Source organism: Eleginops maclovinus, chromosome 5 (genome assembly GCF_036324505.1).
Source record: "Eleginops maclovinus isolate JMC-PN-2008 ecotype Puerto Natales chromosome 5, JC_Emac_rtc_rv5, whole genome shotgun sequence".
Taxonomy (NCBI): domain Eukaryota; kingdom Metazoa; phylum Chordata; class Actinopteri; order Perciformes; family Eleginopidae; genus Eleginops; species Eleginops maclovinus.
The window spans coordinates 6336866-6349697 of record NC_086353.1 but is presented as its reverse complement, the minus strand read 5'-3'; the positions used below and the strand labels follow the sequence as shown (position 1 = coordinate 6349697).

The 12832-nt window shown below is 43.8% G+C and overlaps 1 protein-coding gene across 2 annotated transcripts in view; it reads left to right on the top strand.

Annotated features, from left to right (window-relative positions):
* The window catches only part of znf827 (zinc finger protein 827), a 63851-nt gene that overhangs the window by 9197 nt on the left and 41822 nt on the right, over nucleotides 1-12832 (top strand). For both annotated transcript variants that reach the window (XM_063884088.1, XM_063884087.1), the window contains exons 2-3: nucleotides 8995-10272; nucleotides 12488-12660. In XM_063884088.1, the coding sequence (XP_063740158.1) occupies nucleotides 8995-10272; nucleotides 12488-12660 (1451 nt within the window). The remainder of the gene's footprint in view (nucleotides 1-8994; nucleotides 10273-12487; nucleotides 12661-12832) is intronic.

Below are 12832 nucleotides of genomic sequence, written 5' to 3'. Positions count from 1 at the left end.
AAACAATACATGGACGCTGTACACACTCCCACCTTCCACCCTCCCACTCTCTCTCACTTCTCTTCCACAGTCACACAATCACCTCAGTGAGGAGCTTCAGTATGCCAGAAAACTACGCAGCAGGGTGATGGCCTGTTTCTTTTCGCACTTGTTTCAAAGAATGTACCCTGTCTACTTGAGCTTGCTAGCGCGACATCCACGTCTTGGTTGAATGAGCTTACTTTGTCAACCAGTAGACAAATGGATGGGATCTGACTTGTATGTCAAGTGACTTATAATTAGTAGTTTTCTAAAAGCACATGCAGTGGTAATATGAGCTTTAAGACAGTTGTGCTTTAAAAAAATATGTTAGGGATTACAACGAGTTGAATAGTTGCAGGAATAAGCTAATTACTCAGTGTTTTAGGCATTTGAGAAATTCTACCGGCTTGTCTCTAAAGCAGCTGTAATAGAGTGGTTTCATCACGCATCCTCTGGATTTGTTACTACGCCAGTCTGTAGAAAACATTGTATGCATAACAAAAACAACTACACCTGTGCAGCAACTATATCTGGTTATACCAATCGAAATGTGATGCCACCAAGTACATTTTAGATATAAAACCAGCAGTTGGCATAAAATAACTTGTGTTGTTTTTCACACATGGATGGAAAACACTTTTTGTAAAATATGTGGTGTGTTTAGGTGTGCTACATGTGTTTGCCTGCATTCAGTTCCCTAAACAAGGATGCCACCCACATATGCCTATTACTATGAGACGGAACGGCTTGAGTCTTGATGAATATGAACAGCTCTTCCTACAGTGTTTAGACACTATACTGGCAAGGAAAGTAACCTATGAATGAATTCATTCAAAAAAAACCAGTTGAAAATCATTTTATTTATAGGTTTTAAGTCGAAAGTAACAACAAGAGTTTACCTTTTCTGTAATTACTTCATGATAAAGATTGCTCATTTATTATCATTTATTTTGAGAAAACATACCAACTCATCGATCAAAGTAAGCTATCGCTGAGAAAGGAAAGGATTGGGTTTTGGTCGGTTACAGACAGACTTGGCATCTGGCTTATATTCTCAATAAATGTGCTACATTATGATTCATAACATCACATTTTGGATAGACTGTGTTTGAAAAATATTGAAATTAAAGCAAGATTGAAATGTATCTTAAGTGTACGAGTAGTAGAACAATAGAGTGATTTAAAAAACACAAAGGCTGAAACCCACTTAACAATAAGAAGTGTGTAAGTAGAATAAATCAGTGCAGACAAGTTAAACAAAACGGGTTGAAGAAATAAACGCAAGAAGAAACCTTTGTGATCAAATGACTCTTTTGAGCGCCATGTCCTGACAGCAGTTTTGAATGCTGGGATTAGATTGCTGCTGCCGAGTAAAACCCCTCACCGACACCATGCTGTTAAAGACCCCGACACACTCATCTGTTTTGGGGTTCCTTTATCTAATTCTTTGGATTGAAACCTTTCGCAAAACTTTTTATAAACACACAGACATTTGTTATTTTGCCCAATTAAAGCAAGAAATGATTTCCATTTAGAGTGAGACCATTTGACACTATGTTTAATATTGGACCTCTTGCATTCAAAACTATTAAAAAGAAAATCTTTAATTCAATAAATGGACCTGCAATCCGTTATGTAGTGGAGTACCCTCATCGAAATAGAAATAGCAGCTATAATTGTCAGTCAAATGATCTTTTTCTTACTGCATGTAATGCATAGAATTGCATTCAAAGAGGATGACCACCGACATAAATCTTCTTTTGTAATCGCTGTTAACATTATTTACTATTGCTTGTTCAAAAAGCAGGATTCATCATTAACAAAAATCACTGCAAGTAGTGAATAAGTCATTCATGCTAAATGCAACCCTTTGGTGTTTCGTTTGACAGTAAAACCATAGAATAGTGCCTCGGTGAAGATACTGCTTTTATTACGCTTTCACCGTTACAACAAGCCAGTTAACCCTTGCCTCTGCTTTGTCACAGTCCGACTCTCCTTTATGTTTTATGAACACAGAACCAACGCCACCACAGAGTTAGTGAGGGACCTAGTCGCTTGGAGAAATATTAGAGTGACTCATGCCATCAACACATCAATGTGCCAGTTTTGTATCGTATATCTCGCTGATTTAACGTTTGCCATTGAAATTAGTGGGTTAAAACTGGCTGATTCTATACACCCGTCACTCACCACAAACACATGATATCCAACATTTACTACACATTTTCTAAATACAATAAGTGAGCCAATGCATTTTCCTGTGTTGATTTTATGAATGTCATCTTTTTAGGTCAGAAATCATTGCAGTTATGTAGGGCGGTGCGATATGAGGATGTACTTTAAGTGGCTGCTGTTAACGGATGAGAAGGACATTTTGATTGGTGGCAACATTAAATATGATTTTTGTATCCATGTGATGATTAACCAATAATGACATTCCTGTGTGGTTTTTTGATGAATCGATAATTTGGTAATGACCAATAGCTGCTATGGAAAGGCTTGATAAGAATTGGCAATGTCGGAGGCCCATGGCAAAGTCACCCCTTGCATTTGACATTACAACTGAAATCGAAAGAGGTTTGCATTAAGAAATAATTCACGCACATTGTGACAGCCCAAGGCAAAATAGGAGAGACACAAATTAAAGGAATACCTTTACAGGGGCTGCATACCATACTTACTAAGCACACAGTTTTCAAAATAAAACGTGCAATAAACCACATTTTCATTTATTCTTTTTAAGATTTGTTTGGGCAACCAGTGCTTTTAATCAAGTGATAGCTATTTCAGGGGAGACAGGCTGGATGACATGCGGATAATGGACTCTGGCCAGATTCTAACCTGTGTCCTCTGCATGGGGACCAAGCCCCAGTATGGGCCGCCAGCTCTACTGACTGTCCAGTGCATTGGACAGTTCATTATTGATTCTTATGGCCTTTAGTTTTTTTAAAGATGTCTGTTCTCCTTAGGTGTTGCAGTTCTCCACGCTCATAAAGCCAACTGATTGCTTGCCTTTGCCACTTGGTAAGCTGATGTGAAAACATTAACATCAGACATAGGTTCATTTTTTGCTTAAGTGGATCTCCAACATCCAGTACTTGCCATTGAAACTGACTTATTCCAGAATTGGGAAGTCTATTTTTTTATATATAGCTGTAAGATGGCACATGAATGCGTCACTATTTTCATCCTCGTTCTGATTTCACAGTTGCATTTCATTGTAGACATTTGTAGACGAATACTAAACACACAAACATGACTTTGAACGTCTCTGATAGTATGGCACAGTGATCAGATCGTGCCTGCCCTTTGTCCCTTCAGTTGAAATGGGGATTGGTAGACAGAGATGGGATTTGACAATCTCGTGTGTATAGATGTTTCAAACATTTTGATGCTGTTTTTGGGACTGTGACAGCGAACATTGGCCCATTTTCACTCGCCAATTAGGGTCATTAGCTGGATGTTGCAGTTTGCCTCGAGCCTGGGCTGTGGATTAATCCAAGAATGAGAATCCTAATCATGTAGTGAGGAACTGTGTGTTCGTCTACAGTTTGTTAAATGAGATGAAAAAGTTTTAAAAATGCCATATTCTGTATATATCTATCTGGTCGATTGATTTCTCACACAGACTTTGATGTAATAATGATCTCGCACACTATTTTGAGAATGCTCAGTACTCATCATGAACCAGATTACCTACACGGTGCACTGCATTGACCCACATGAATTTACTGTTAAACGTGGTAGCAAATACATCTGAATTAACAGGTTTGTTACTCTCAACTTTTATATGTAACATTTTCACAACATTAGAGACGGTAAATAATATTTCATTCAATAATAAACCATGTACTGTACAACATTAATATGATCAGTCCAAAACATGTGTATCTGGTTTGCACTCTACTTTCCAGTCCAGCCTGAATCATTGAAGGCAGGAAAATAAAATCACTATCAGATTTAGTTGTTGTCTCTCGATCACAATGTTTGTGATATGTAAGTTTATGCTGCAAAGATGCAACAAACATACCACTTCCCTCCTACCAGCAGTTTAGGTCCACAGCTTTGATGACACATCTGAGGTTATGAGCAAGCCTTTTTTACATGCGATGCTAAAACTGGAAGGGAAAAATAAACCAGGGGGTAAAGTGCACTTCATCTGCAATGAGGAATTTCAGAGGTCTGGGTCTCTCAGTCGTCTCATTCTCTTCCAAGAACACTTCTCCTTCCTGTTTCACCTCTGGCATGCTGCCCAAAGTGCCCACAAACCACGGAGGCCAAGGCTGAAAATACACAGATGGTAATTTGCACTACATTTCAATACGACTCAAGCGTCATTATATATATAGCCATGATGCCTGAACCCTGATCCTCACCGAGTGTATCGTCTCACCTCAGATTCAAAATAAAAGATGAGCTTTTTACGTCTTTGTCCCAGAGTACTATTTGTACGCTTATGTTGAACTAAAGAAGTTAATACAGAGTTTTCATAATGTTTTAATGTCTAACATGAAAAACAGGAGGCTTTTTCCCCCTGGATCAACACTTTGCGTCAAGATAATTAACGACTAAAAGGAATATTTAATGGTTTAGTTTACTCTTGCATGGATGAAAAATCGGTGTCAGTTTTTCAAGTCACTTAAAGTAATGGCTTTGACAACTCCTATATAATTGACTACACATACAGTTGGCATGTATACAGGAAGTGTTGATTTTAAGTCTTCATCTAAAGAGGTGATTGTTAAAGCGTGGTTTATATCCCAGCAAAAGTCAAATCACCATAACACAATCACCTGTTTCATTGTATGACATTTCATACACTTGTTGGTTGTCATGTTTCATCAACTTCCTAATGGAAATTCCATCATGGATAAACTTTGGAGCAATTATCAGAAAGCATTTAACAGATTGATGGCATATAATTTCATATGAAGGGGGGGGGGGTATATGTCTGCTCGCTCCCACACATCCAGCTGGATTTATTGTGGCATCTGCGCTTTATTTATTTTTAATAATATTCCAGTTTTAGAGAGAGGAAAGAGATGAAGGGGGGGATACAGGAAAAAAAACATGTTGGTGTGAAAGAGATCAAGCTAGTGAGAGATTATGGAAAAGGGAAGCGATCCTGATCCAGTGTGTCCCAATTAATGGAATTACCTCCTTCCTCGGGAGGACTGTTAGTCATTTGCAGAGACGTGAGCCCGCCAGTAGAGCGTCTTTCCCACCATATTGTCCAGCAGGCGCTAATAAGGCAGTCCTGACCGCCGGGCGTGCTCATTAGCATAGCCCGCGGCCGTGGCAACCCCCGCCAGGGCCCAGCCGGACACTTAATTACCGCCGTGGCTCCTTCCTCACTACATCCATACTCTCTGCCCTCCTTCCTATGTCCTCACCCCCTGCTCTACCTCCTTAACCCGTCTCCAAAGACACACACGTGCACACCACCACCACCACCATCTCCCCCTCCCAGTGCTAGCAGGGAGGATGTAAGACTAATCATTTTGCCGACGTAGATGTGATGGCTTTAGTCTTGGTGTGTTGTGGCAGTCTTTTATGTTATTTCTTTTTTTATGGCTTTGTGCTCAGCAATCTCTGTGATTCCCTGACCTGCGCTGCTTCTCTCTAACTCGTGCTCCCTCTCTCTTTGCTTCTCCTACTCTCATTGCTATATTAGCTCGTGGGCATGACTCTCTTTTTGACATCGGCACAGTATTGATGCACCCCTGTCCAGCCTTAATCGGCTAATGGCCTCCTCTTCTTTCCTGCCCTGCCAAATCAACCCCTCCCCTAACCATCCCTCTATCTGTCCCTTCCTTCCTCCGCCTTCCCATCTCCTCTCCCTCTACCCTGTTTAAGCCTGGGGTCAGTGAGGCCAATTTTCATGCCTGGCTAAGTCACAGAGAGAGTGTGTGTGTGTGTGTGTGTGTGTGTGTGTGTGTGTGTGTGTGTGTGTGTGTGTGTGTGTGTGTGTGTGTGTGTGTGTGTGTGTGTGTGTGTGTGTGTGTGTGTGTGTGTGTGTGTGTGTGTGTGTGTGTGTGTGTGTGTGTGTGTGTGTGTGTGTGTGTGTGTGTGTGTGTGTGTGTGTGTGTGAATATGTTAGTCAGCAGCCTCACACAAGTCATGTGCTTGGTGACCTCCTGACCTACCTTTACTCCAGTCTCTTGCTCTTCTCTCCTTTTTCTCTCACACTCTTAACTTTACCAGCCATCGTTCTGTTTGACAATCAAAATCTGGCTGACTCCTGTACTAAAACACCCATGTATGTACACACACACACACACCCTTCTCTGACCTAGAAAAGCAATGGCCAAAATAATCCTGCCAAGTTCACAAACGGAGATTGTTAACAGCACTGCGTGGTGAGACAATGAACACGTACGCTACCTGTACACTCCAACTGTTTTTAAAGCTGGAGTTACAGGCTGTCCCTTTTCTTGTGACCGGTTAACACAACACTCAGGTTTCCAAACACTGTAAGTCACAGAGGTGCAACATCAAAATATTTAAGCTGCTCAATGTACAACTCTGTTCAAGCTCAAGCAGTTTGTAGCCTGCCTCACAGCCTTCTCTGTGTGTAGCCTCAGCTTGCACTTTGAATTGTTATGGCTCTCTTTGTCTATAATGTGGTGGCGCTATACATCTCACTGGCCCAGAGAGAAAATCCCCTGCCGCTGCACTGAATCACCCGTGTGTGAGTGATAACAGGTCCAGACTGCTGAGCACCCCGCAGCTGTTTGTCTCAACATGCAAGTCATCCCCGCCATTACACATCTAAATGGTTCCCTTTCGGTGGCAGACGCTCGCCGCCTCGGCCCCTATCTGCACACTTCCATCACTTTGGGTGTTTGCAGTCACTGTGGCAGAGCCAGCCACTGTATGTGAAGCAAAGCAGTTGAATGTGTGTCTGAAATGCAGTGGGGGGAAGGCTTGGGCATTAAATAAATTCTCTGCTGTTGGTTTGCGGTCTAAATGTATGTATGCACATGCATTTGTTTGCCCCCGTGCATGTGGTGGGTATACAGCGGCAGTTGTGAGAACAGAGCTCAGACGAACCCCCCTCAGAGATTAGGCCGGAGACCGTGACCTTGGGAAATGTCATTCCGCCCACGCGGGGCAGCTCGTCTGTGACACACAAAGCCATGGTAGTGGAGTGCATTAGTGCACTGTAGCACTCTGACAGAAGCCGAGTGGTGTAGTGTTGCGTTCAGCTGCACCTAACCCTGAGGTTTAAGAGTGAACCTAGGAAGCAAGAGAGTTCAGCCTCAAAGCTGGGACCTTAGGTCAGCAATCTAGTGATTTCCCTCTAACCACATTACAGCCATTAGTGGCTCTTGCTGCTTTTCGCATGTCACATGGAAATAGGTCAAGCCCTGCCCTGCATGACTCACAGGCTCTTTCCTGCTCTCTTTTATTCCTGTTAACCCTACTCAGGTGGCAAAATGGCTTCAAGGAGCATTGGAAAATTGGGCTCACAATTGGCACATTAAGATCTTTTCGTTCGCCTTTTAAACAGTAATAAGAAATGCTAAGGGTCATGCATCTATGCTCATCAGACTCTTACATCTTGTGTTGTTTGTGTAGGTGAAGTCTATTAGATATGGGTTCATAGAAAGGCTGGAGAGTCATAAGGCCAATATTATAACATAATCCGTTGCCTTGGTTTCTGGCATCTGTCATTTCCTGTCAGCGTTTGGTTGTGGTGTTGCTGAAAACATGTAAGATGTATGTGTGTGAGACGTGAGCAGATCTCTGGAAGTGTGTTAGCCCTGTTTGATATCTGTTGCAGCAGGAGAGTAGCAGTTATGGTGGGTTGTGATAGTGGTCACCTTTGTGGACCATGCTGAGCCACGCTGGCCAGATGTCAGCCGACTCTAATGATCCCAACAGGTCGCTGGGCTGGGTTGCCTGGCAACAGTTTGCCTTTGCCTGTAAACAGGGAGCAGACCCACCAGGCCTCGGTCAGGGTCACGAGGGTAAAGACGACTCTGGTGTGTGTGTGGACATACTGTACTGTATGTTGGTGTGTGAGACATTGAAATGATATTCTTCAGTCAGTTTCTACTTATCAGATGTTTTGTGAGGTTGTGTACAGTAACCCAAAGAGGAGGTGGAAAAAGAAAAGAGTCAGTTTTGACATTTTGTTTTGCCCGGGCTCTGTGCTTTTGACATATTCTTATGGAGGTTTGTTAATATGTATCAGGAATATTCACTTTTCTTTGTTCGCCCTTGTCTGGCAAGCTGTAATGTTTTGCTTATGAATATTGATACATGAAGTGTATATTAATGACCCTTGGTGACCTTAACCCTATCCTTATTGGCTCCCCGGTGGTATCTGCAGGCTCATGAATATTAATCTAGTTCTGTAACCTCCATTACCCTAATCTTTGCTGTCTAGCCTCCCAGAAGGACCCGTTGTCATGGTAACCCCTTTACTAGACTCTTCCAGACCAAGGGTGGGAAAAATATGGTTAAAAAAAAGGACAGAAAAATCTAAATTACTCAAACATCTTGTATGCGCCTTGTGGAAAGCTGCCATTGTGTAAAAAGAAAGGGTTGAATTTGTGTTCCTTTTTTAATAGTCTCCTTTCTGAGCAATGAAGTGTATTTTTATCAGGTTGGTATTGGGCAGGTAATTGCATTTTTATGAATTCTCAAATCTCAATTAAGCTCCCACATAGTACAGTTGAACAATTTAGCTGCAACATCTGACAAGTACGGATGGGAAATAATAACGGTTTATAGTAAAAAAAATACTGTATATAACAATACTCCACTGTCAAAAGCTGTTTATCAAGAAGCTATGACTAATGCTTCTCCTTAGTAATGAGTGTTTGATTATCACAAATCATATTTAGGGTACTCCGGTGTTTGCGTACTCGAATAGTTCACTAGAGCATCATGCTGATATCTTTGTGCCAATACTTTCACAGGATGTACGTCTGTGTGTAAATAGTGTTTTCGCTCTTCTTTCAGATGTGGACAGCAACGAGGAAGGGGGCCCTGATGACGGTCCAGTGGAGGAGGAAGGCTGGTTTGGGAATGCTTCTGACACGCGCTCAGAGTCGTCGTCCTACGGAGACACACAGGATGAACTCCTCATGGCCAGGGGCTCGTCTCCTGATGAACGGCCTGGAGTCAGCACCGGGTCTGGGGACCACGATACCTGCGGAGGTGAGAGCTCATTGGGTTGCTCCACACCCATCCATCGTGCCTCTTTGGAACTTCTTGGACTGGATGGAAGTGCATTCTCGGCCCAGGACACACTCTCCTCTGTGGTATCATCTCTGTACGGTGAGGCAGCGTCTCGTGCCCTGGGGAAACCCCTCAGCAGCAACCTGCGGCGCCTCCTAGAGGCCGGGTCGCTGAAACTTGACACTGGGGAGCTCTTGGGGCGGTCATCCAGAGGAGGTGCTGGGGGGGAGTCTCCTCCCATAGGTCTAGCTCCACCTTTGACCCTCTCCCCGTCTTCCCACCATGCTCAGCAGCTAAGTGCTCTTGCCCGAAAACTGGCCAATAACAACAACAACAGCGGCTCAGCCTCACCGGCCTCCTTGGCACCCTCAGTCACCAACATTAAGCAAGAGCCCCACGATCCCTTTAACTCAGTCACCCCTAGCAATGGCAGTGGCTTTGTATGGGCAGGTGTTGCAGATAAGTGGCCCCCGGCCAGCTGCTCCACGCCCTGCGGCTCCAGCCTGTCGCCAGACTCTGCCATCCAGAAGTTAAAAGCAGCAGCAAATGCTGTACTTCAAGACAAGAATGCCGTGGCCGCCTCATCTACGACTTCTTCCTCCTCGTCCACATCTGCCTCGTCTGGAGTACCCACCCTGGGAGGGGGTGGTCGAGGGGACGATGTTGTGCGCTTTGATGCCTTCAACTCTCCGTTCAGCCCACAGTCAGCTAGCTCCACCCTCGCTGCCCTTTCCAAGAAAGTCAGCGAGCGGAGCCAAGCCTCGTCGACGACCAGCGCTGCTACTGACCACCAATCCTCAGCCAGCTCCTTTCTCTCTCTCGTGTCAATGACCTCCTCTGCTGCCTTGCTCAAAGAGGTGGCAGCCAGGGCGGCGGGAAACCTGCTGGCAGAGAAGAAGGACAGTTCCTCCCTGGCGACCGCTGGGGTCCTCCAAGAGGATGTGAAGCCCCTGCTGGACAAGAACCACAATGCTACCACACCCTCCACACCCACGCAGACCATGGACCTGCTGTTGCCCTCTACTCCAAAGAGCAGAGGCAAACCCAACAGCCAAGCAGGTAATCTTAATGAATCATATATGCACAGCAATCACTGTATGCATAATAATGTTTATACTACATAAAAAATTATGTTTAATTTAAATATTGGAGTTCAGTGTAGGTTAGATACCATTTTTGTTTAACTAGTGAAAAGATGTCCCGTTTCTTAAAGTGAGGCAAAGTTACTTGACACTGAAACACTTTACTTTAGCTCAACAAAGGTTGCAGTTAAATAAAATAACCTTATGTCTGTATGGAAAGGACACGCTATGAAAGTTCATGATCATTTCTTCTGAACTCTATAATGTAAAGTTTTCATTGTTCAACCTTCGTCTGTGTCTCGTTCACATGCACTCTCCTGTATCATTATACTTTTTCCCTTTCAGCATTGTACTTATAAATTGAAACGAATATTGCAATGGAACCACAACTCCAAAAGGATAAAATCTCTGTCATTGTGGGATCAGGATTACTTGTCGCCGAAAATACTCTCAGAAAAAGCACAATCCTGAGCTGCCATGACATGTTTTCTCTCGTTTTGCAATGGTTTTGTTCTCGCCTCACTGGCGCTAAAGTGGCGAGTAGTGTAGTGTAGCCGCAGCTTAACTGTCAGTCGAGCAGAGAGCACAGGCGAAAGAAAACAGCCCTGGCTGGCCTTCTAGTCTGGGAAATGGTCTGTGGGCTCGACAGGGGGTGCCGACTGAGACCTCACTGCCTTCCCAGACCAGCTCGTTTGTGCTCGGATGTGCTCGCTGCCAAAAGGGGGCCGTCAGTGTGTGCACTGCACAGTGGGGAGCCTTGGAGTCCATATCCATCTCGGCAGCCTCCTCCTGGCTTCAACCCCCCCCCCCCCCCACCTAACCAGAGCCCTCTGCACTGATCAACACAGCAGACTTAAGGCCAACACATCATACTTTCCACTGACTGGATACAGATGCGTATACACACACACACACACACACACACACACACACACACACACACACACACACACACACACACACACACACACACACACACACACACACACACACACACAGCGCGCGCTTCCTCTCTCTTCCCCTTATGCTCTCTCTGTTACTCACAAATGGCCATGCAGTATATTCTCTAAGTGTGTACTAGACGTATGACCAAACAAGGGTGCACACCAAGTTCTCACTCTTGCACAGGGAGATGGAAAGCTTGGGAGTGCAGGCTCTTGCTAAGTAGCCTTTAGGGAGAACAGAATGTTATCAGGGAGATGGATGGGCACTTTTGACGGATTGTGTCGCAACCCCACCAAATCTAAAATGGCTGGATCAAATTGACTTCAGACAGATGAGGCAGTCGATGTAATATTCTGTGATCTGCATGCTAAAAAGGGGGTCGGCTCTAACCCGCGAGCCGTCAAGGTCGAGCATCGCTGTAAAAATGCAGGTAGTTGTTTGGTCGCCAGACTGAGAAATGTGACCTTGATTATTGACTGTCATGTCTTGTTTTATTGTCGTCCCTTGCCTACTATAAAACTCTTTTTCACGGGCATGCTCTGCAATTTAAATACCTACAGAAAGCGTTTTGCCTTTTTTCTTAAAAACATGGTTTTGATGGGAATGGAAGAGTTAAGTACAAGGATAAAGGTACACAAATCACCCACATTTCCTCTGCTGTTTTATTTCCGCTTCACTCAGCTCAACTTAGAATAAGCAGAAGTCATTTCTGCGTTGTGATCTCTGCTGTGCTTGGAGAGGTTGGGCCGCAGATGGCGGTTTATTGTTGCAAATAGGCAGTCTCGAGGTTTTACACCTCAGGTCAATGAATGGCTGAGCACAGTAATTTCACCAAACACTGATTACCAGATGTTTTTCAAGGAACGGCACTGGAATACTTATGAAGCCATCCTGACAGGCCCTTGTAGAATTTGTAATGCAATCATGCCTCTTTCTAATAAGACCAATTAAACAGTAATGGATGCCGGATATGAAGCCAACAACAATAATCGAGATACTAAAACATGCTTCAGTTTTTACTTCCATTTTTCCATTGCCTCCAGCTGGCATTTCCCTTGATAGTTTTCATCATTAGGTGAGGAGTACTTGTCTCTTCCAGATCAGTGAATATTCTAGTCTTCATCTGTAAAGGCATGTTTCTTTATTTCTTTACATTCACAAAGGGACATTTCAGCTACATTAAAATATTTACACGCATTAAAACACTAATGACTCTCCTTCTGACAATGTGGTTTGGTGTCCTGAAGGCTCTCCTGAGGATGGTGGCAAACCATTCCAGTGTCCTGTGTGTGGACTGGTCATCAAACGCAAGAGCTACTGGAAGAGACACATGGTGATCCACACAGGCTTGAAAAGCCACCAGTGTCCCTTGTGTCCCTTCCGCTGCGCTCGCAAAGACAATCTCAAGTCCCACATGAAGGTGAGATCATCTAGTTTTTCTTCATGTTGTGCCCTGAATCACCTGTCACCCCCTCCCACATCATGTTAAATTAGTGGCTATTATGGCTCTTGGAATATAATTGTTAACATTAAAGGGTGTGCATGCTTTAGTTAAACGTGTAATATGTCCTCTACATGGCATAATTAAAGCC